The sequence below is a fragment of the Photinus pyralis genome, unplaced genomic scaffold, assembly GCF_008802855.1.
Source record: "Photinus pyralis isolate 1611_PpyrPB1 unplaced genomic scaffold, Ppyr1.3 Ppyr1.4_LG6, whole genome shotgun sequence".
In the NCBI taxonomy this organism is placed as follows: Eukaryota; Metazoa; Arthropoda; class Insecta; order Coleoptera; family Lampyridae; genus Photinus; species Photinus pyralis.
In genome coordinates, this window is record NW_022170663.1 from 43161471 (window position 1) to 43181914 (window position 20444).

The 20444-nt window shown below is 35.8% G+C and overlaps 1 protein-coding gene and 1 long non-coding RNA gene across 3 annotated transcripts; both read right to left on the reverse strand.

Moving 5' to 3' along the window:
- Positions 1–10713: 10713 nt before the first annotated feature.
- Positions 10714–18322, reverse strand: LOC116173043 (juvenile hormone acid O-methyltransferase-like). 2 transcript variants are annotated; one of them, XM_031490326.1, is made up of 4 exons: positions 14633–14698; positions 11371–11799; positions 11042–11319; positions 10714–10988 (listed from the first exon to the last, which is right to left on the reverse strand). In XM_031490326.1, exons 2-4 carry the CDS (start codon positions 11730–11732, stop codon positions 10828–10830), a joined length of 801 nt encoding a protein of 266 aa, XP_031346186.1. In that variant the 5' UTR covers positions 11733–11799; positions 14633–14698; the 3' UTR covers positions 10714–10827. The 2 variants fall into 2 exon arrangements, with proteins under 2 accessions (XP_031346186.1, XP_031346184.1); XM_031490324.1 differs by lacking the exons at positions 11371–11799; positions 14633–14698 and adding an exon at positions 17902–18322.
- Positions 17294–17772, reverse strand: LOC116173044. The gene is made up of 2 exons (XR_004145844.1): positions 17639–17772; positions 17294–17585 (listed from the first exon to the last, which is right to left on the reverse strand). It is a non-coding gene; the product is annotated as an uncharacterized LOC116173044 (long non-coding RNA).
- Positions 18323–20444: the final 2122 nt, after the last annotated feature.

Below are 20444 nucleotides of genomic sequence, written 5' to 3' on the forward strand. Positions count from 1 at the left end.
CGGAGCATTGTGAGACTAATATGATTAGAAATAGTCGGGCTTAACAATACAGTGAGCGCCGAAAGATTGATTGTAAAATGCGAATTCATTATGCGAAGTTAAACAAATTTCCGCCCGGAAGCGTTTGGGTGCTTTGGCGGAAGGTAAAAGTCAATCAAATCGTAAAATGGAGCGCCTGAATTTAAAATCTACATATTTTATAATAGTCCACGCTAATTACGAATGTGATTCTATGCGTTAATAGCAACCGTACATTTTTATTCCCTGATTCAATAAAGGTTCATCTGGCAGTGCCATTTAATGTAATTCTGGTGAAAAGGTAAATCTACCGCAGTGGTGCGGTTTTTGTACTCAATTAGAGTGGCATGTATTTTGTGCTCTGCCGATTTGTGGAGCGAGGCAACCAACCTGAAGCTGAAATCAATTTTGGAATTATAGAGCGAATGGTAGTCTTCCACCCCCTCACTTCTAATTGTTTTAAATAAATCTTTTTTCCGGGAGTTGGTGTACGAACCTTCTCGAAGTAAAATGTTATTTCCCGTTACGGCCGCAACTTGTTGAAAGTTCGTGTAGTATCCACAGCAGAACGATATACATATTTAATGAGTTTTATAGTGGCTCACAATGTGTTATGATGTAGAAATCCTAACGGGGTTGTAAACAAAAAAGTAGTGAACCACATGTGTTTTTTTTTTACTGCTGACATATTGCACCGCTATTACATGCTACATATTATTCAGGAGCAGTAACTTATGGTGCTCTAGGCGTATCTGGGATAACATCGCAACAATGAGCGCGAAAGTTTATGTTAAATTTATTCAAAGGACTAGTGGAAAATCATTCACTGTATATTGTACTGCTGTGCAATCGCTCTTCCCAGAGATACAATATCACGCCTTTCGGAGATACATGTATAAGCGTTAAAAGAGGTATTCACATGTAAGTGCAAACATGCCAGTACAAAATTATTCTTTTAACTCATAGCATGCAGCACTTACAAATTGATGGGTGGGAATGTGGGTGAACATGAACAGTAACTTACTATATAAACATTTTATTTGTCACATTGGACTAGTTTTTCAGCATTAATTGTAAACCATAATGCACATTCAAAAAATCCACAGTTCAATAATATTAGTAACCAAAATCGGATTTCTCTAAATAATAATGGAAAATGCAAATTATGCCACAAGATTGCACATCCTATGCCTCAGTGCTTTGAGTTTATTTTCAAAATCTCGTCTGAACAGTTTTCCTTTGTAAAACAGCATCGTGCTTGTATAGCTGCCATATGCAATCATTATTGTTAATAGTCCAGGCTAAATAGCTCTATAAAAAAAAAACAAAATGATTTATTTTCAAAAAAAATTAGTTACCGGGCGAAACCGGGTTTTTCAGGCAGGTGAAATGATTAGAAATTGGGAAAATTGAATTTTTCCGCGCGTGAAATCCCGGGGGTTGAAAGGGGTGAAAAGTGATGTTTTGCAAATTGTGGCAAAACTATTACTTTTAGACGAAAATGTTCAACATAAAAGTTATAGAGAATAAAAAAATGAGCAACTTTTGTATCCGCACTATTTTCACATAACCTCCAATTTTCCTAGAAAAACTGGAAAAACTGTCTTTTTCGTTTTTTATTTTTATTTTTGTGAAAAAAAGTCGTAGGGCTTTGAAATTTGGAGGAAACATAGCTTGTTTTAGGATAAAAAACGAGATAATTTTTTGGGCTCGTAAAGTTGAACCTTTTACAAAATCTCACGATTTCTGAAAAAAACCACGTCTTTTTCAAGGGGATGAAAAATCTATTTGTTTTCATCGTACAGAGGTGCGCGGAGTAGAAAAATTTTCGTAAAGACTTACATTTTAATAATCAAAAATAAAAAATATTCAAATGGAAAAATTTTAAGAAAAGCGGCAAAAACTGGGGGAACAGTTTTAAGGTATACCGTTTTTGACAGTAGGTAAATAGCTTTTTTTGCAACTAAATTAACGTATTGGATCCGCGCTAGAAGAAAAAGTTTTTGAAATCTGTCTTCTCTCTGCTCTTTAATGTTGCTAAAATATTTAATTTTGTTCCCTAGTACCCAACTGCCTTAATTAAAACATCTTTTTTATTTCTCATTTCTGCATTTTTACCGCAATAAAAGCAATTCGAAGTAAAATCGAATTCTTTTGCTTCCTGAACAATTTGTTTTTGTTCACTAATTCTTCTTCCTGCCTGTTTTACAGCTGATGGGATTAAGTTGGGCCTGTTGGTCGTTAATTTACAGGAATTATGAATAAAATCCTCATGAAGTTTATTCGAGGTTTTACATCTCAAATCATTTGCTTTGGCTGGTAAAACTAAAGTTCTTATTGCAGATTTTGCAAGTTTATCAACAGGCTCAACGCAATTTCATCAGCTATGAAACAGACAGGAAGAAGAGTCAGTGAACAAAAGCGAATTGTTCAGGAATCAGGAAGAAAGATAATTCGATTTTATTTCGAATTGCTTTTATTGCTGTAAAAATGCAGAAAAAAGAAATAATAAAGATGTTTTAACTAAAACAGTTGAACATAAAAGAACAAAAGAGAATATTTAAGCAAACATTAATAAAAGCAAGAAGACACATTTCGAAAAAATCTTTATTAACATCCAACACGTTGATTTATCATGTCAAAAACCGTATATATCTTAAAACTGTTTTTTCCAGTTTTGGCGATTTTTTCGAATTTTTGTTATAGGAACAATATTTCTTAATTTTTGTTTATTAAAATATAAATCTTCCCGAAAATTGCTACCCCGCGCACCTTTGTACGATGAAAAAAAATAGATTTTTCATCCCCTTGAAAAAGAGGTGGTGTTTTTCAGAAATCGTGAGATCTCGGAAACGGTTCAACTTTACGGGCCAAAAAATTGTCTCCTTTTTTACCATAAAACAAAAATCGAAAAAAAAAGATATTTCAGGTTTTTCTAGGAACATTTGAGGTTAAGTGTAAATAGTTCAGCTACAAAAGTTGTTCATTTTTTTCTCTATAACTTTTATATTGAACATTTTCGCCTAAAATTAATAGATTTGCCACAAATAAAAATACGTTTCCACCCCTTTCAACCCCCGTAATTTCACCCGCGAAAAAATTCACCTGTTTTAATTATTTTTCCCCAATTTCTAATCATTTCACCAGCGTGAAAAACCCGGTTTGAACCGGTAACTAATTTTTTTTGTAAAAAAATATTATGTAGCCTGCACTATAAATGATTGCCCTTCGTTTATTTGCCGTGTTTGTAGATACAGGCATCATATTATGGTGCATTTACCTCAAAATTCTGATACAAATCGAACAACCATCGCGTAGTGCCATTAAACTTGTTGCGCGTGCTTTAAAGGCTTGATTATACACTTGTATCTTAATATACTATTCTTTCATGATTAATAAAAGACGAATTCGGATAAAATAAACTTCATCTTGAAGATAACACGGTGAACTCTGCCCATTAAAACCGTGCTCCATTCAGTCACTTGGGATTGAAAATGGGCATCGTCCTTTAAAGTACGTATAAAACACCTTGTTATCTTATAATAGATTTTGATAGATTATAATGGATTAACTTTCAGACCGGCTGCAGTTTTTTGTACCGCAAATTTTCGTAAAATGTTTCCACAATTTTACCGCCATAATGTGTATGAAGATCAACTGTCAAAAAGAAAGCAAAGGAACATGATGCGATGATGCCTTCTTTCTGTTAAAAACTTGTCTCTTCATAAAATTGGATGTAGTCAGGATGGAGGCGAGTGATTCAACAAGTCATCTAATAAAACGCAGTCCCATACAGCATTGTGGCCATTCTTGATGTGGAACTGCCATTCGTTTCCAGTGAGAAATTGGGCAGCAAGTGGGGCTTGTTTGCAAATGTTGCCTTGCCTAATGAGCCGCAACGTGTCCATCATGCCATAAACCATGTCTCAGAATTCCTCAACAGGTTTGTGCTCTTTCATGAAGCGAATAATCCTGGGTGCATTAAACCGAATGAAGAATTTTCTGCATACTTAATTCTAACCAAGAAGATGAACCCCTTCTGCTGCAACTCGACCAAAGATCATCCGAGGGAAATTGTTTCTTATAAAATACGTCGTCAATGGTGACTTACTTTAAATACTACTTAAAGTACGCTGCTTAATTTTTCGTACCTAGTTTTGTTGATTCTATTATTAATAAAAGACGAATTCGGATAAAATAAGCTTCAGTGGTATAAAAAATCTTCAAGATATCACGGTGTTTTATAGCTTAAAGAACTCTGCCCATTAAAACCTCGCTGCCTTCAGTTACTTGAATTGAAAATGGGCGTCGTCCTTTAAACTACCTATAAAACACCTTGTTATCTTCTATAGTTTTAATAGAGGATGACACCAAGCCATCTTTGCATTGGACGTTTTTTTCTGCTCTACATTCATATATGTACCTACATGCACTTCCAAAAGTTGTAAAAGTTAACCCGTGGAATGTTACTAAATAGTTATCTGAAACTCGTTGAAGGCCCCTATAGCACAACTGTCAAGATACGGAGTCGCAAACCAAGCAAGATACGTGCCACAACATTTGATTGATGTATTTTTGTGTGTCTCGGTTTAAATTTTAACGTCCATAGTATAGTATAAAAGTTATATTTAATCCATGGCCCTTAAGAGTCCACTGGATCAAACATTAACTTAGAATTATACAATCTTTCAACAGTAAATTATTTAATTCAGCTATACTAGTTATACTACCAGTCCCTACTGAAGGTATATTTAACAAGTTAAAAAGTAATCGTAAACGATTTACATAAAGCGCATTTCCACTTGCATTCATTTCCCATTTGTAAGATGCAACTTCTGTTAAAATCGTAAAAATCCCGCCACAAATATGAAAGATAGCGTTGCACATGGGCAATCCATTGTTGACGTGCTACTTCAATTTCAGTTTATGAGAAGAATTTCATTTCAATGCTTTTCTAAATAAGAAAGTTGGAACTGCGCATGCGCAAACCTAAATTTTAAAACTAATGTTAGATTTTCCTTTGTTCCAAGCGCCTAAGTATCAAATTTCACTTAAATAGTTCCATAGATAAAAAAGTTGGCACGGCGCATGCGCAAAATAAAATTTTGAAACTGGCGCTAGATTTTCCTTTATTCCAAGTGCCTATGTATCACATTTCATTTAAATTCTTCCATAAATAAAAAAGTTGGCACTGCGCATGCGCAAAACCAAATTTTGAAACTGGCGTTTGATTTTCCTTTATCCCAAGTGCCTATGTATCAAATTTCGTTTAAATTCTTCCATAAATAAAAAAGTTGGCACTGCGCATGCGCAAAACCAAATTTTGAAATTGGCGTTTGATTTTCCTTTATCCCAAGTGCCTATGTATCAAATTTCGTTTAAATTCTTCCATAAATAAAAAAGTTGGCACTGCGCATGCGCAAAACCAAATTTTGAAATTGGCGTTTGATTTTCCTTTATCCCAAGTGCCTATGTATCAAATTTCGTTTAAATTCTTCCATAAATAAAAAAGTTGGCACTGCGCATGCGCAAAACCAAATTTAGAAATTGGCGTTTGATTTTCCTTTATTCCAAGTGCCTATGTATCAAATTTCATTTAAATTCTTCCATAAATAAAATAGTTGGCACTGCGCATGCGCAAAACCAAATTTTGAAATGGCGTTTGATTTTCCTTTATCCCAAGTGCCTATGTATCAAATTTCGTTTAAATTCTTCCATAAATAAAAAAGGTGGCACTGCGCATGCGCAAAACCAAATTTTGAAATTGGCGTTTGATTTTCCTTTATCCCAAGTGCCTATGTATCAAAATTCGTTTAAATTCTTCCATAAATAAAAAAGTTGGCACTGCGCATGCGCAAAACCAAATTTTGAAATTGGCGTTTGATTTTCCTTTATCCCAAGTGCCTATGTATTTCAAAAGTGCCTATGTATCAAATGTCATTCAAATACTTTTATAAGTAAAAAAGTTTGCAATTCGGTTTATAAATGGTCGAGATGCGAAAAGGGCACTGTGAATTTTGAATCGATTCGATTCAACTTTTGGAATTGCGTATTATATGGTTATAGCTATGCCCATATTGAATTTCATGCAATTCAGTTCATAACTAACGGAGATGTAAAAGCGATCGAACATTTCTAAACAAAGTTATCGTTCACACGGACAGATAGATGGACAGACAAACAAAGGAACAGACGGAGAGACCAACCGGCAGGCGACAGATAGCAATGCAAAATTATAAACGATCTCTAGGATCGTTAATAAACGGCAAAAGTGTAAAATTATGGAACATGTAAAAACGGTTTTTTGTTTTTTTTACAATAACTTTTTTTGTAAGCGGTACAGAAAAAATTCCTTCCTTGGTACAAGATTCGACACCATAACGAACCAAATAGCGAAAAAAGTAGAACAATAGCTCTTAAGATAAAAAACTAGTAGCGTCGCAAAGTTAGCGGACGGACGGACGGACGTACGGACGGACAAAGTGGCCACAATAGCGCATTTTTTTTTATTTTTGTGGAAATGCGCTAAAAAGTAGAAAACCTGGTTTAAGAGACCAAAAGCGCAATATTCTAAAAGGAAAAGTACATGAGCTCCAGAGAAGACGTAGCACCAATACAATAAGGCTTAAATTAGAAGATTTCATTAATTAATAAGTTTTTCCCAAAGTAGATAAAGGAGCTTAATGAGGTTTAAAAAAAAGTTAGTATGTGAACTGGAAGTAAAAAATTCGCTTATCACTAAAGTGTTGGGTATGCATGTTGACGCAATAGCAATAGAAATGTTTGAACAGTGTAACATTCGTAGAATGATATTGGTTGAGATATATGTAAATACATGTGTATACAATGCCAGTCTCTAACTTGGAAAATTCACAACATTAAGTTTGTGTGCGGAAATATGCTCGGACACGTCAATTAGCATTTTAAATTGCGGTCTTTGCGATGTAACGAAATTTTACACAAGGTACAGCAAATTTGAGATATGCCTTATCGACTATTTTTTTAAATTGCAACGGTAGGTTATATCAACTTATACATGTGTGCCAGATTTGAAATTTTTATTGAAGATATTTATTAACAAAACTTGGAATGTCAAAAGGTATTACCTTGAACTTTAATTAATTTTTCGATTTCGATTTTCTACATTTTGATAGACTTGAATGAGTCGGCTAAGTCGCTCTTTAACCGTGAAACATGTGACTGTACATTCTAATGACATCCGTCATTCTCACTTTAAATGAGACACCAAACACGAAATAAAATGACGTTCAGAACGTATGATAATGCGTTTTTTTATTGAAACGACCGCGACGACAGAACCTACGCTTGCTATTTTTGACGTCTAAATTAAATTCAAAATTGTCAGAAGCTTTACAATGGCTTCTGCTATAAAATAAAGCTTTTACCCGACGATAAATGGAAACAAACCATCTCGTGAATCATCTTTCACTCAAGGGTTAAAATACCCCTTTATCGTCTTATTTAATAAATAACTATCAATTAAGTAAATTAGCACATGGAGGTATAGACGACAGGAAAATTCGTTAGTATCTGCATTACCTGTAACTGATGAAGTAGTGCACAGGAATTTACTTGAATCACTTCTACAATTTGCGTTTTAATTGCTCACGTTATGGTTAGCAAAATAAAAATAAGACTAATCAGTGTATTTTAATCAACTCCCATGGTTTTGTAAACACGTCAAGGCTAGCTGTACACTTAATAATACAAAATCTAGTTCTATTTTATTCCTTAGAAATTCTGGTGATACCCCTATAGAGGGTAACTAAACAAATATCTGTTTACCAATGTACTGAATGTCACTCTTTTATTGTATGTATTGGTAATTTTAGAATGTCCATTACTGGCTGGATGACAAATCGAGGAAGAAAAAATGTTACACCATTTTTTAATCGACTAGAACTAAACTGCGTTTCATTATCTACAGGGTGGCAATTTGAAAACTTGCCCCCTCCCCCCCATGTCTTAGTAAATAAACGAGATATTTTAAAGATCAAAATCTGTTTCGGTAATTCGGCGGGGGAATCATAATGGCATAGTTGGCGACGCACCAACCTCCAACCCCCTGTATCCCACCAACCCCAACTTTTAAATCTTAAATAATGACCCCCCATTTGTGATATAGTAATTATCGTGCAAATCAAAGAATAAACTAATATAATACATTTTCTGAAGTTGGCTTTTATTTCAATAAATGTTCAAAATGGTTTCCGTTATTGGTAAGACAGTAGTATAATCTATTCTCAAACTCTTGTCGAACCTTTTCAAATGTTGGTTTTGCAATATTTCGACATTCTTGAATTATTTTCTGTCTTCGTTCGTCTATGTTCGCCGGTTGCGTTTTAAATACGACAGATTTCAAATGTATCATTTTAGTTTATTTTTTGATTTGCACGATAATTACTAACCTAAATATAATTCTATGTGGTATGGTTGGAAAGCATATTTTCAGAGCTTTCCAACGACGTGGAGGGGCACTATTTAAGATTTAAAAGTTGGGGTGGCTGGGGCGCAGGGAGTTGGAGGGGGTGCGTCGCCAACTATGTCATTGTGATTCCCTCCCCAAATTACCGAAACGGATTTTGATTTTTTAAAATATCTCGTTTATTTACTAAGACAAGGGGGAGGGGGGTAAGTTTTCAAATTGTCATCCTGTACAACAGTTAAGTCATGTAACCCCGTTCGTGTGAAACGCTCCCCAAAACTTTTCAATTGTTTCGTCTGCAGCAGTAATTGTGTTCATTATAAATGCGTCCGGTTATTTTGAATACGAATATTATTATGATTCCTAAAGGGATGGTCCCAGAAAATCACAATTTTTGAAAGAATACTGTTTTTCCATAGGAGGCGACATTCTGAGTGCCTACTTTTAGGGCCAAGCGGGATATTCGGGGTGCGGATCATCCGGTGCTCAAAGGCAAATTAATATAACTACAATTTTAACCCATTTTTAACGCGGGCATGCCCAAAAGTCGACGATTAATCGTAAATCATTTAGTTGAAATTGTCAGCCGAAAGATCAAACTTTTGGAGTTGCAGGTATGCCAAATGTTGGTGTTTCATTGATCCTTAAGGGGCGTTTAAGAGATGTTAAACACTTTGAAGAGATTTACGAATATTTAAGCATTCATGAGTTGTTTTTCCTCAAAATGTTTTCATTTCTACAGCATCTAAATCCCTTAACAGGCCTTTAAAATCCATGGAAGAGCTTTTAATGATATTTATAAGAACTTAATACCGGAAAGTTGAAGACCCTTTAACACCTTTTACGACCTATAAGAGTATCCAAGTGACTGGTTCTGGCCTACTTTTTATACAGAACAGTTGCTTACCAGCCTTCCTACATCGTTAACTAAAAAGGACCACCAAATGTAGGACCCCATATGATAACATTATAGCGAACATTCCAGAAATCTCGATAGATATCGAGGTGCCGTAAAAAATTAGTCATCGGTAATAAAGAACGAAGGCGAATGTGACGTAATCTTCTTTAAATTGGGCACAGTTGTGTATTTTGCTTAACAAAATGCAGTTTTAAAACTGAAAAAATTCCGACTACTTTCGGAGATATGCGGAATAAAACGAAATTATTTTTGCTGAAGTTATTTAAGAAGATATTTTAAAATAAATGACACATTATCATAGCCACTTTTTCCCTCTGAAAGATGTTAGCTTTCAATTTTAAGTCTGACGTTTCGTCTCCAGTTAACCATCATCAACTTTGTTTTTTCTTATGGAAGCCATTTTTACTTTATGTGTCATTTGATAGAGCATTTTTATGTGATTTGCGATTCGGTACAAGACGGGCCAAGAAGAAACTGTGGGCAACGAGTTCGTGGAAAACCTGCGTCAGAAATTAGGCGCTATCCATGATAATATTCGCCATAATAATGCAGTTGGCAAGCGACAGAATGAAATTGCAGTACACCATGAAGATCCAGCAGGTGGTTACCAACCTGGAGATCTGGTATGGCTGTATCGTCCCCAGAGGAGACGCGGACAATCCCCAAAATTACTACAGTGAGCTTGGGAAGGACCGTACACGTTGTGAAGATAATAAACGACTTAATATATCGGCTACGGAAACTACCACGAGGAAAGCCGGTGGTATAGTAGGGGATCTTCCTCGAAAATCAGCGAGAGCGAGAGTGATCAAAATTTTAACCGATGAAGGTCCACTTTGGTCCTAGGTCAATACGGTACTTCTTGCGATACCAATTCTAACCAGTTTTTTTTTAGAAAATAAGTTATACACTAAATGAAAACGTTGATAGTAATAGCTCTTAAAAAATATTTAAAAATCCGCGTAAAGAACTATTCTCAAGTCAGTTTTTCACTAATTTTCTACGGATGTAACTAGGTTACGGTTGGATTAATGCAGCTGATTTTTTTGTACAATTTTTATTATTTTGATAATGTAAAAATAACACATTTCGTCAAAATCTGAATTTCTGCACACCCCTATTTACAGAATCAAAGTGGGTATGTCCAAGGACCTACGCAAAACCGTAAGTTCAATCCTTCTATCGTAGGGTTAGCGAATAGATGCCATTTTCATTAAAAAAGAAATTCAAATTTTAGAATGAACCAATTTTTAGCCCGAAAGAGAGCCTTTTCGTAGCATTTAGATGCATTCCCAGGAAAGGAAAAACTATTTCAAAATCGATAAAGCCATTTAATTTAAAATTTTCTTGGTTTTCCTTACATGTATAAAAAGCCTGTTCATATGATACATTTAGGTATAGATAAATAATATACATAACATAAATTTATACATAAAACAGATTACTAAAGTTTTGCAACATATCCAAAAATCATATGATACTTCAGGCAACAATATTCTTTATTATCTTCTTTGGTATGTACATCATTCCACTCCCTTAAAACATCTAGGCAGGCTGACGGAAAATCTAGAGGCAACTCGATTGGCGAGTGCGAAAACATAAATGCTACAAAAAAGGGTCAGCGCTTTCAGATATTGTAATACATGCTTTTCGCTTACCGGAAGCGGACTCCGTCGGCAACATGATATCCTTTGGTTCGATGCTCAACTGTAAAACTTTAAATCCAATTTTTAACAGCATTCGTTCGAGATCAATTATGGGATCCGAGGAGAATTGGTATGGGCATAGATACTTATGATATTCCGACATGGACGGCTTCCACTTCTCGGTTCCAGCCAGAAATCGGATTGCTTCAAACAAGTTACACTTTACGAAGCAGGTGAAGAAGAAGTCACCACTTGGTTTCAACAGCCTGTAAATATTCCTTAGCGCTAGCCTAAAAGACCCAAACATTGGCAATTGGTACCCAATGGTGAAAGCTACTTACTCCTGTTCGCCTACAAAGTGCAGGCAGTAAAATGAGAAGATATGATCGAAATGCTCTTCGTAGTCCGTTCCGTGAATTTGGCAGTTAGCGATATCCATTTGTTCAAAAACAATCTTGTCGCCGTACTTTTCATTCGCATACTGTACGAATTCGGTTAATATGTCGACACCAATTATGGTATTTCTCGATTCTGGTAGAATTGGCAGAAGAACGTCGTGCGTAACGTTCCCAGTTCCACAACCGATGTCCAGCACATTGCAATGGGGCCGCCATGCCATGGTCTGTTTGATTTTTTCGATTGCGTCCCTCGCATCCCTTTGAGCGAGAAGACTGTGCGTTCGGAATGTTTGAGCTTTGTACATTATAAATTCGTGTGTGGTAACGCGGTCTTAATAGAACTAGCTTTGATTTCCAATATTCCCACTCTATCTGCAACAAGTTAGTAAACAATCCTCCATTAGTTTGCTTTCCCTGTCGCTACGTAGGCAAAAACCACTCCATCGAACACACGTACACAACGAATTTCGTGGAATTCTCTCCGTTTTCGTTGTCCGACCAAGAATTGCAGGGAGAACTTTTTTTTCGAATTTTAAAAAACGAATGTCATATTCGTGATTTTCATGTTCAAAACCCCCCAGATACCAAATTTCGTCAAAATCCCCTCTCTTGTTATGAATTTTGAAAAATTTGTTCAAAATCGGATAGGGCATACCCGAAAACCTATTTAAAGACGTGCCACCCATCTCATATAACACCCTGTATATGAGACCCAAATCGAAATAGCAGCGGCATAGGGAAACGAAAGAAAAGGTTCTTCTACTTTAAGTTATTGCCTTATTTTCTTATTCTTGAAACTGTTTGTGGAGATTCGAAACCCTTTTTGGCCATTTACACAAGACTCTATTTTAAAATCCTCTTTAACGTTCCTATGGCAGGAGAGATCTCAATTCACTGGCCGAGACATATCTATTGCTGGAGACAAAAAGTGCGAATTTCAATACCGGATATTTTGAATGTGTGCCAAGCAATCAGCAAAGCATTCGGAAACGCTTCTTTAACATCCTCAAATTGGCGTTCTGTGGTGTTCTCGGGTAGCCTTCTTTCTTCAATCTTTTGACAACAAGTGTAACAAGTTAAAAAGTAATTGTAAACGATTTACATAAAGCGCATTTCCACTTGCATTCATTTCCCATTTGTAAGATGCAACTTCTGTTAAAATCGTAAAAATCCGCCCACAAATATGAAAGATAGCGTTGCACATGAGCAATCCATTGTTGACGTGCTACTTCAATTTCAGTTTATGAGAAGAATTTCATTTCAATGCTTTTCTAAATAAGAAAGTTGGAACTGCCCATGCGCAAACCTAAATTTTGAAACTAATGTTAGATTTTCCTTTGTTCCAAGCGCCTAAGTATCAAATTTCACTTAAATGCTTCCATAGATAAAAAAAGTTGGCACTGCGCATGGGCAAAATAAAATTTTTAAACTGGCGCTAGATTTTCCTTTATTCTAAGTGCCTATGTATCACATTTCATTTAAATTCTTCCATAAATAAAAAAGTTGGCACTGCGCATGCGCAAAGCCAAATTTTGAAATTGGCGTTTGATTTTCCTTTATTCCAAGTGCCTATGTATCAAATTTCATTCAAATACTTTTATAAGTAAAAAAGTTTGCAATTCGGCTTATAAATGGTCGATATGCGAAAAGGGCACTGTGAATTTTGAATCGATTCGATTCAACTTTTGGCATTGCGTATTATATGGCTAAATCTATGCCCATATTGAATTTCATGCAATTCAGTTCATAACTCACGGAGATGTAAAAGCGATCGAACATTTCTAAACAAAATTATCGTTCACACGGACAGATAGATGGACAGACAGACAAAGGAACAGACGGAGAGACCAACCGGCAGGCGACAAATAGCAATGCAAAATTATAAACGATCTCTAGGATCGTTAATAAACGGCAAAAGTGTAAAATTATGGAACATGTAAAAAACGGTTTTTTGTTTTTTTTACAATAACTTTTTTGTAAGCGGTACAGAAAAAATTCCTTCCTTGGTACAAGACTCGACACCATAACGAACCAAATAGCGAAAAAAGTAGAACAATAGCTCTTAAGATAAAAAACTAGTAGCGTCGCAAAGTTAGCGGACGGACGGACGGACGGACGGACGGAAAGTGGCCACAATAGCGCATTTTTTTTTTATTTTTGTGGAAATGCGCTAAAAAGTAGAAAACCTGGTTTAAGAGACCAAAAGCGCAATATTCTAAAAGGGAAAGTACATGAGCTCCAGAGAAGACGTAGCACCAATACAATAAGGCTTAAATTAGAAGATTTCATTAATTAATAAGTTTTTCCCAAAGTAGATAAAGGAGCTTAATGAGGTTAAAAAAAAAGTTAGTATGTGAACTGGAAGTAAAAAATTCGCTTATCACTAAAGTGTTGGGTATGCATGTTGACGCAATAGCAATAGAAATGTTTGAACAGTGTAACATTCGTAGAATGATATTGGTTGAGATATATGTAAATACATGTGTATACAATGCCAGTCTCTAACTTGGAAAATTCACAACATTAAGTTTGTGTGCGGAAATATGCTCGGACACGTCAATTAGCATTTTAAATTGCGGTCTTTGCGATGTAACGAAATTTTACACAAGGTACAGCAAATTTGAGATATGCCTTATCGACTATTTTTTTAAATTGCAACGGTAGGTTATATCAACTTATACATGTGTGCCAGATTTGAAATTTTTATTGAAGATATTTATTAACAAAACTTGGAATGTCAAAAGGTATTACCTTGAACTTTAATTAATTTTTCGATTTCGATTTTCTACATTTTGATAGACTTGAATGAGTCGGCTAAGTCGCTCTTTAACCGTGAAACATGTGACTGTACATTCTAATGACATCCGTCATTCTCACTTTAAATGAGACACCAAACACGAAATAAAATGACGTTCAGAACGTATGATAATGCGTTTTTTTATTGAAACGACCGCGACGACAGAACCTACGCTTGCTATTTTTGACGTCTAAATTAAATTCAAAATTGTCAGAAGCTTTACAATGGCTTCTGCTATAAAATAAAGCTTTTACCCGACGATAAATGGAAACAAACCATCTCGTGAATCATCTTTCACTCAAGGGTTAAAATACCCCTTTATCGTCTTATTTAATAAATAACTATCAATTAAGTAAATTAGCACATGGAGGTATAGACGACAGGAAAATTCGTTAGTATCTGCATTACCTGTAACTGATGAAGTAGTGCACAGGAATTTACTTGAATCACTTCTACAATTTGCGTTTTAATTGCTCACGTTATGGTTAGCAAAATAAAAATAAGACTAATCAGTGTATTTTAATCAACTCCCATGGTTTTGTAAACACGTCAAGGCTAGCTGTACACTTAATAATACAAAATCTAGTTCTATTTTATTCCTTAGAAATTCTGGTGATACCCCTATAGAGGGTAACTAAACAAATATCTGTTTACCAATGTACTGAATGTCACTCTTTTATTGTATGTATTGGTAATTTTAGAATGTCCATTACTGGCTGGATGACAAATCGAGGAAGAAAAAATGTTACACCATTTTTTAATCGACTAGAACTAAACTGCGTTTCATTATCTACAGGGTGGCAATTTGAAAACTTGCCCCCTCCCCCCCATGTCTTAGTAAATAAACGAGATATTTTAAAGATCAAAATCTGTTTCGGTAATTCGGCGGGGGAATCATAATGGCATAGTTGGCGACGCACCAACCTCCAACCCCCTGTATCCCACCAACCCCAACTTTTAAATCTTAAATAATGACCCCCCATTTGTGATATAGTAATTATCGTGCAAATCAAAGAATAAACTAATATAATACATTTTCTGAAGTTGGCTTTTATTTCAATAAATGTTCAAAATGGTTTCCGTTATTGGTAAGACAGTAGTATAATCTATTCTCAAACTCTTGTCGAACCTTTTCAAATGTTGGTTTTGCAATATTTCGACATTCTTGAATTATTTTCTGTCTTCGTTCGTCTATGTTCGCCGGTTGCGTTTTAAATACGACAGATTTCAAATGTATCATTTTAGTTTATTTTTTGATTTGCACGATAATTACTAACCTAAATATAATTCTATGTGGTATGGTTGGAAAGCATATTTTCAGAGCTTTCCAACGACGTGGAGGGGCACTATTTAAGATTTAAAAGTTGGGGTGGCTGGGGCGCAGAGAGTTGGAGGGGGTGCGTCGCCAACTATGTCATTGTGATTTCCTCTCCGAATTACCGAAACGGATTTTGATTTTTTAAAATATCTCGTTTATTTACTAAGACAAGGGGGAGGGGGGTAAGTTTTCAAATTGTCATCCTGTACAACAGTTAAGTCATGTAACCTCGTTCGTGTGAAACGCTCCCCAAAACTTTTCAATTGTTTCGTCTGCAGCAGTAATTGTGTTCATTATAAATGCGTCCGGTCATTTTGAATACGAATATATTATGATTCCTAAAGGGATGGTCCCAGAAAATCACAATTTTTGAAAGAATAAAGTTTTTCCATAGGAGGCGACATTCTGAGTGCCTACTTTTACGGCCAAGCGGGATATTCGGGGTGCGGATCATCCGGTAGCTCAAAGGCAAATTAATTCATGAGTTGTTTTTTCTAAAAATGTTTTCATTTCTACAGCATCTAAATCCCTTAACAGGCCTTTAAAATCCCTGGAAGAGCTTTTAATGACATTTATAAGTACTTAATATCGGAAAGTTAAAGACCCTTTAACACCTTTTACGACCTATAAGAGTATCTAAGTGCCCAAGTCCCTGGTTCTGGTCTACTTTTTATACAGAACAATTGCTTACCAGCTTTCCCACATCGTTACCTAAAAAGGACCACCAAATGTAGGACCCCATATGATAACATTATAGCGAACATTCCAGAAATCTCGATAGACATCGAGGTGCCGTGAAAGATGAGTCATCGGTGATAAAGAACGAAGGCGGATGTTAGGTAATCTTCCCCGCAAATATAACGTGTTATCTGATTTGCGGTTCGGTACAAGACGGGCCAAGAACAAACTGTGGGCAACGAGTTCGTGGAAAACCTGCGTCAGAAATTAGGTGCTATCCATGATAATTTTCGCCGTAATAATGCAGTTGGCAATCGACAGAATGAAATTGCAGTACAACATGAAGATCCAGCAGGTGGTTACCAACCTGGAGATCTGGTATGGCTGTATCGTCCCCAGAGGAGACGCGGACAATCCCCAAAATTATTACAAAGAGCTTGGGAAGGACCGTACACGTTGTGAAGATAATAAACGACTTAATATATCGGCTACGGAAACTACCACGAGGAAAACCGGTGGTATAGTAGGGGATCTTGCTCGAAAATCACTGAGCGAGAGTGATCAAAATTTTAACCGATGAAGTTCCACTGTGGTCCTAGGTTATCGTACTTAAGGCTCTGCGGTACTTCTTGCGATACCAATTCTAACCAGTTTTGTTTTTAGAAAATAAGTTATACACCAAATGAAAACGTTGATAATAATAGCCCTTAAGAAATATTTAAAAATCCGCGTAAAGAATTACTATTCTTAGTCAGTTTTTCACGAATTTTCTACGGATGTAACTAGGTTACGGTTGGATGAATGAAGTTGATTTTTTTGTACAATTTTTATTATTTTGATAATGGAAAAGTAAGACATTTCGTCGAAATCTGAATTTTTGCACACCCTCCTTTACAGAATCAAAGTGGGTATGTCCAAGGACCTATGCAAAACCGCAATTTCAATCCTTCTGTCGTAGGGTTAGCGAACAGCTACTATGCCATTCATTTAAAAAGAAATTCAAATTTTAGGATCAACCAATTTTTACGCCCGAAAGAGAGCATTTAGATGGGTTCCCAGGAAAGGAAAAACTATTTTAAAATCGATAAAGCCATTTAATTTAAAATTTTTCTTGGTTTTCCTTACATGTATAAAAAGCCTGTTCATATAAAACATCTATAGATAAATAATATACATAACATAAATTTATACATAAAACAGATTACTAAAGTTTTGCAACATATCCAAAAATCATATGATACTTCAGGCAACAATATTCTTTATTATCTTCTTTGGTATGTACATAATTCCACTCCCTTAAAACATCTAGGCAGGCTGACGGAAAATCTAGAGGCAACTCGATTGGCGAGTGCGAAAACATAAATGCTACAAAAAAGGGTCACAGCTTTCAGATATTGTAATACATGCTTTTCGCTTACCGGAAGCGGACTCCGTCGGCAACATGATATCCTTTGGTTCGATGCTCAACTGTAAAACTTTAAATCCAATTTTTAACAGCATTCGTTCGAGATCAATTATGGGATCCGAGGAGAATTGGTATGGGCATAGATACATGATATTCTTTACGAAGCAGGTGAAGAAGAAGTCACCACTTGGTTTCAACAGCCTGTAAATATTCCTTAGCGCTAGCCTAAAAGACCCAAACATTGGCAATTGGTACCCAATGGTGAAAGCTACTTACTCCTGTTCGCCTACAAAGTGCAGGCAGTAGAATGAGAAGATATAATCGAAATGCCCTTCGTAGTCCGTTCCGGGAATTTGGCAGTTAGCAATATCCATTTGTTCAAAAACAATTTTTTTGCCGTACTGTTCGCTCGCATACTGTATGAATTCGGTTAACTTATCGACACCAATAATGGAATTTGTCGATTTAGGTAGAATTGGTAAAAGGACATCGTGCGTAACATTCCCAGTTCCACATCCTATGTCCAGCACATTGCACTGGGGCCGCCATGTCACGATCCGTTTGATTTTTTCGATGCCGTACCTCGCATCCCTTTGAGCGAGAAGACTGTGCATTCGGAATGATTGAGCTTTGTACATTATAAATTGCCGTGTGTGTGTGGTAACACGGTCTTAATCGAACTAGCTTTTGAATAGATTTGATTTCGAATTTTCCCATTTTATCTGCAACACGTTGGTAAACATTCCTGCATTTGTCCGCTTTCACTATCGATACTTAAATTATCTAAAGTCCAAAGTTTTAAAAAATGGACAGACCAATTGGCGATCTGACTTCTTGAAGGAAATTGCTAGTCTTTATTGATCACCAGAAAAAATCTGTTTTCAAAACAAATTCGACTTAAAATAAAAAAATATCGAATTTTTGTAACTTTGGGAAGACGGGATCTTCAAGTTTTTTTAAGGTTTATTGCCAGTTTTCCTCTTCTTGAGATCTCGTCTACACCGTTCCATGACCTTGGCGGTTCGTTAATACTGCATTGATCCACTGCCTCCTTTAAAGACTCAGGCGTCGCCGTCGAGTTGTTTAGCAATTCTTTACGGTTTTTTATCGAAAAGACCAGATCATCCATGTGAAGTTGGCCCCGCCCACATTAAATAATTCGACAAAAAAGCGTCGACAGTTAGTGCCACGTTAGTGCTCGAAGCTTATCGTTAGTGCTACTACATAACATAAGAAAAATAAGACAGCTGGAACGGGGCACTCAACTTTTACTTATCGAAATAATGATCACGGTGTTAGTGCCATGTTAGTGCCATCAAATGCCAGATAAACAGTATCTCAAATTCTTTTCGCTGTTCCTAAAAAGTCAAGTGTGTGGTGTACCCAGGCCAGCCCCGAAACATTGCGCAACTCTATAATAATTAGCATTGCAAGATTAAATTTAGAAAATGGTTGTTCACCGAGGACAAATATGACAATAGGCTGGGAAATTAATATAATGTCGAATCATAGACTCCACTGGAATTCGTAAAGAATTGTATTTTTTTGCCTTTATTTTTGAGTGGGCGGGGTTTCAGCCAAGGCTGCTCTACCAACCCAACCCACTATAAATTTCCAAATATCCATGCCCGAACCCGGATTCGAAACAGAGACCCTTAGCACCACAGTCCAACTGAACGGCGCCATACATAAAGAAAAGTTTAAAAAGTCATTATGAAAACATAAATGACGAGAGCGTATTTTCCTCCTAATAATATTAATGCTAGGACCAGGAAAAAATACCGGTAGGCACGAGATCCTTACCCCATTCTCTTTCAAATGAGCCGCCTATCATCGAAGTCTATACAGTTTAGAGAAAAATAGTGGAACGTATACAAATACAAAAAAGTTTGAAATGGACATTAATTTTACTATTATTCGAAGTGTATACATATAAAACTTTTTTTAAATGCTTTCGTAAATAGCATTGCGCATTGTCTACATTAGAAATTTCATTGAATACCTTCAGAAATAAAACATACAGCATGCGTAAATAGTCATTTTGGAACCGGCATTAGTTTTAGTTTCATTCAAAGTGCCTACATATGATATTTCATTTAACTGCTTTCATCAATAAGAAAGTTGGCATTGCGCATGCGCAAAACAACATTTTGAAAATGTCGTTAATTTTACTTATATTCGTAGTGTTTACATATAAAGTTTCATTTAAATATCTTCATAAATAAAAAATTTCGCATTGCACATGCGTTAATCCAAATTTTTGACACTGCGCATGCGTAAAACAAAAAATATTGGTATGCACGGGAAATCCTTGGACTAAGCCCGTTCAAATGAGCCCTATATCGCCCACATCGGTTCAGTGGTGTAGAAGGAGTACGTGTGACGAACGGACGGACAACAAAGTGCTGCCAATAGCGATTTTTCACTTCGAGGAAAAGACGCTAAAAACAATCATTACAACATTACAAATAAATGTTCATAAGTTAACAAATAGCATTTATTTTTTCTTTAGCTAAAGAAAAAAAATGCTATTTGTCCTTTTTTAATTTGTTAATACTATTACCTCCACTTCAAACAGTAACATATTCATGCAAAAGAAAAGGAATGTGTTGCAAGAAATTCAACTATAAATTAACAATGTAGTTGTCGGTGTTTCCAAATACAGCACCATCTACGAATCACTATAATATTTATTAGATCTTTTAAATTTGGAATTCATATTGCGGGTTGGCAGGTAAAACCAGTGCTAGGAACAAAGGGATACTGTAAATTGGGAAACAACATATTTACGTAGAAAACATAATGGAATCTTGCATTTA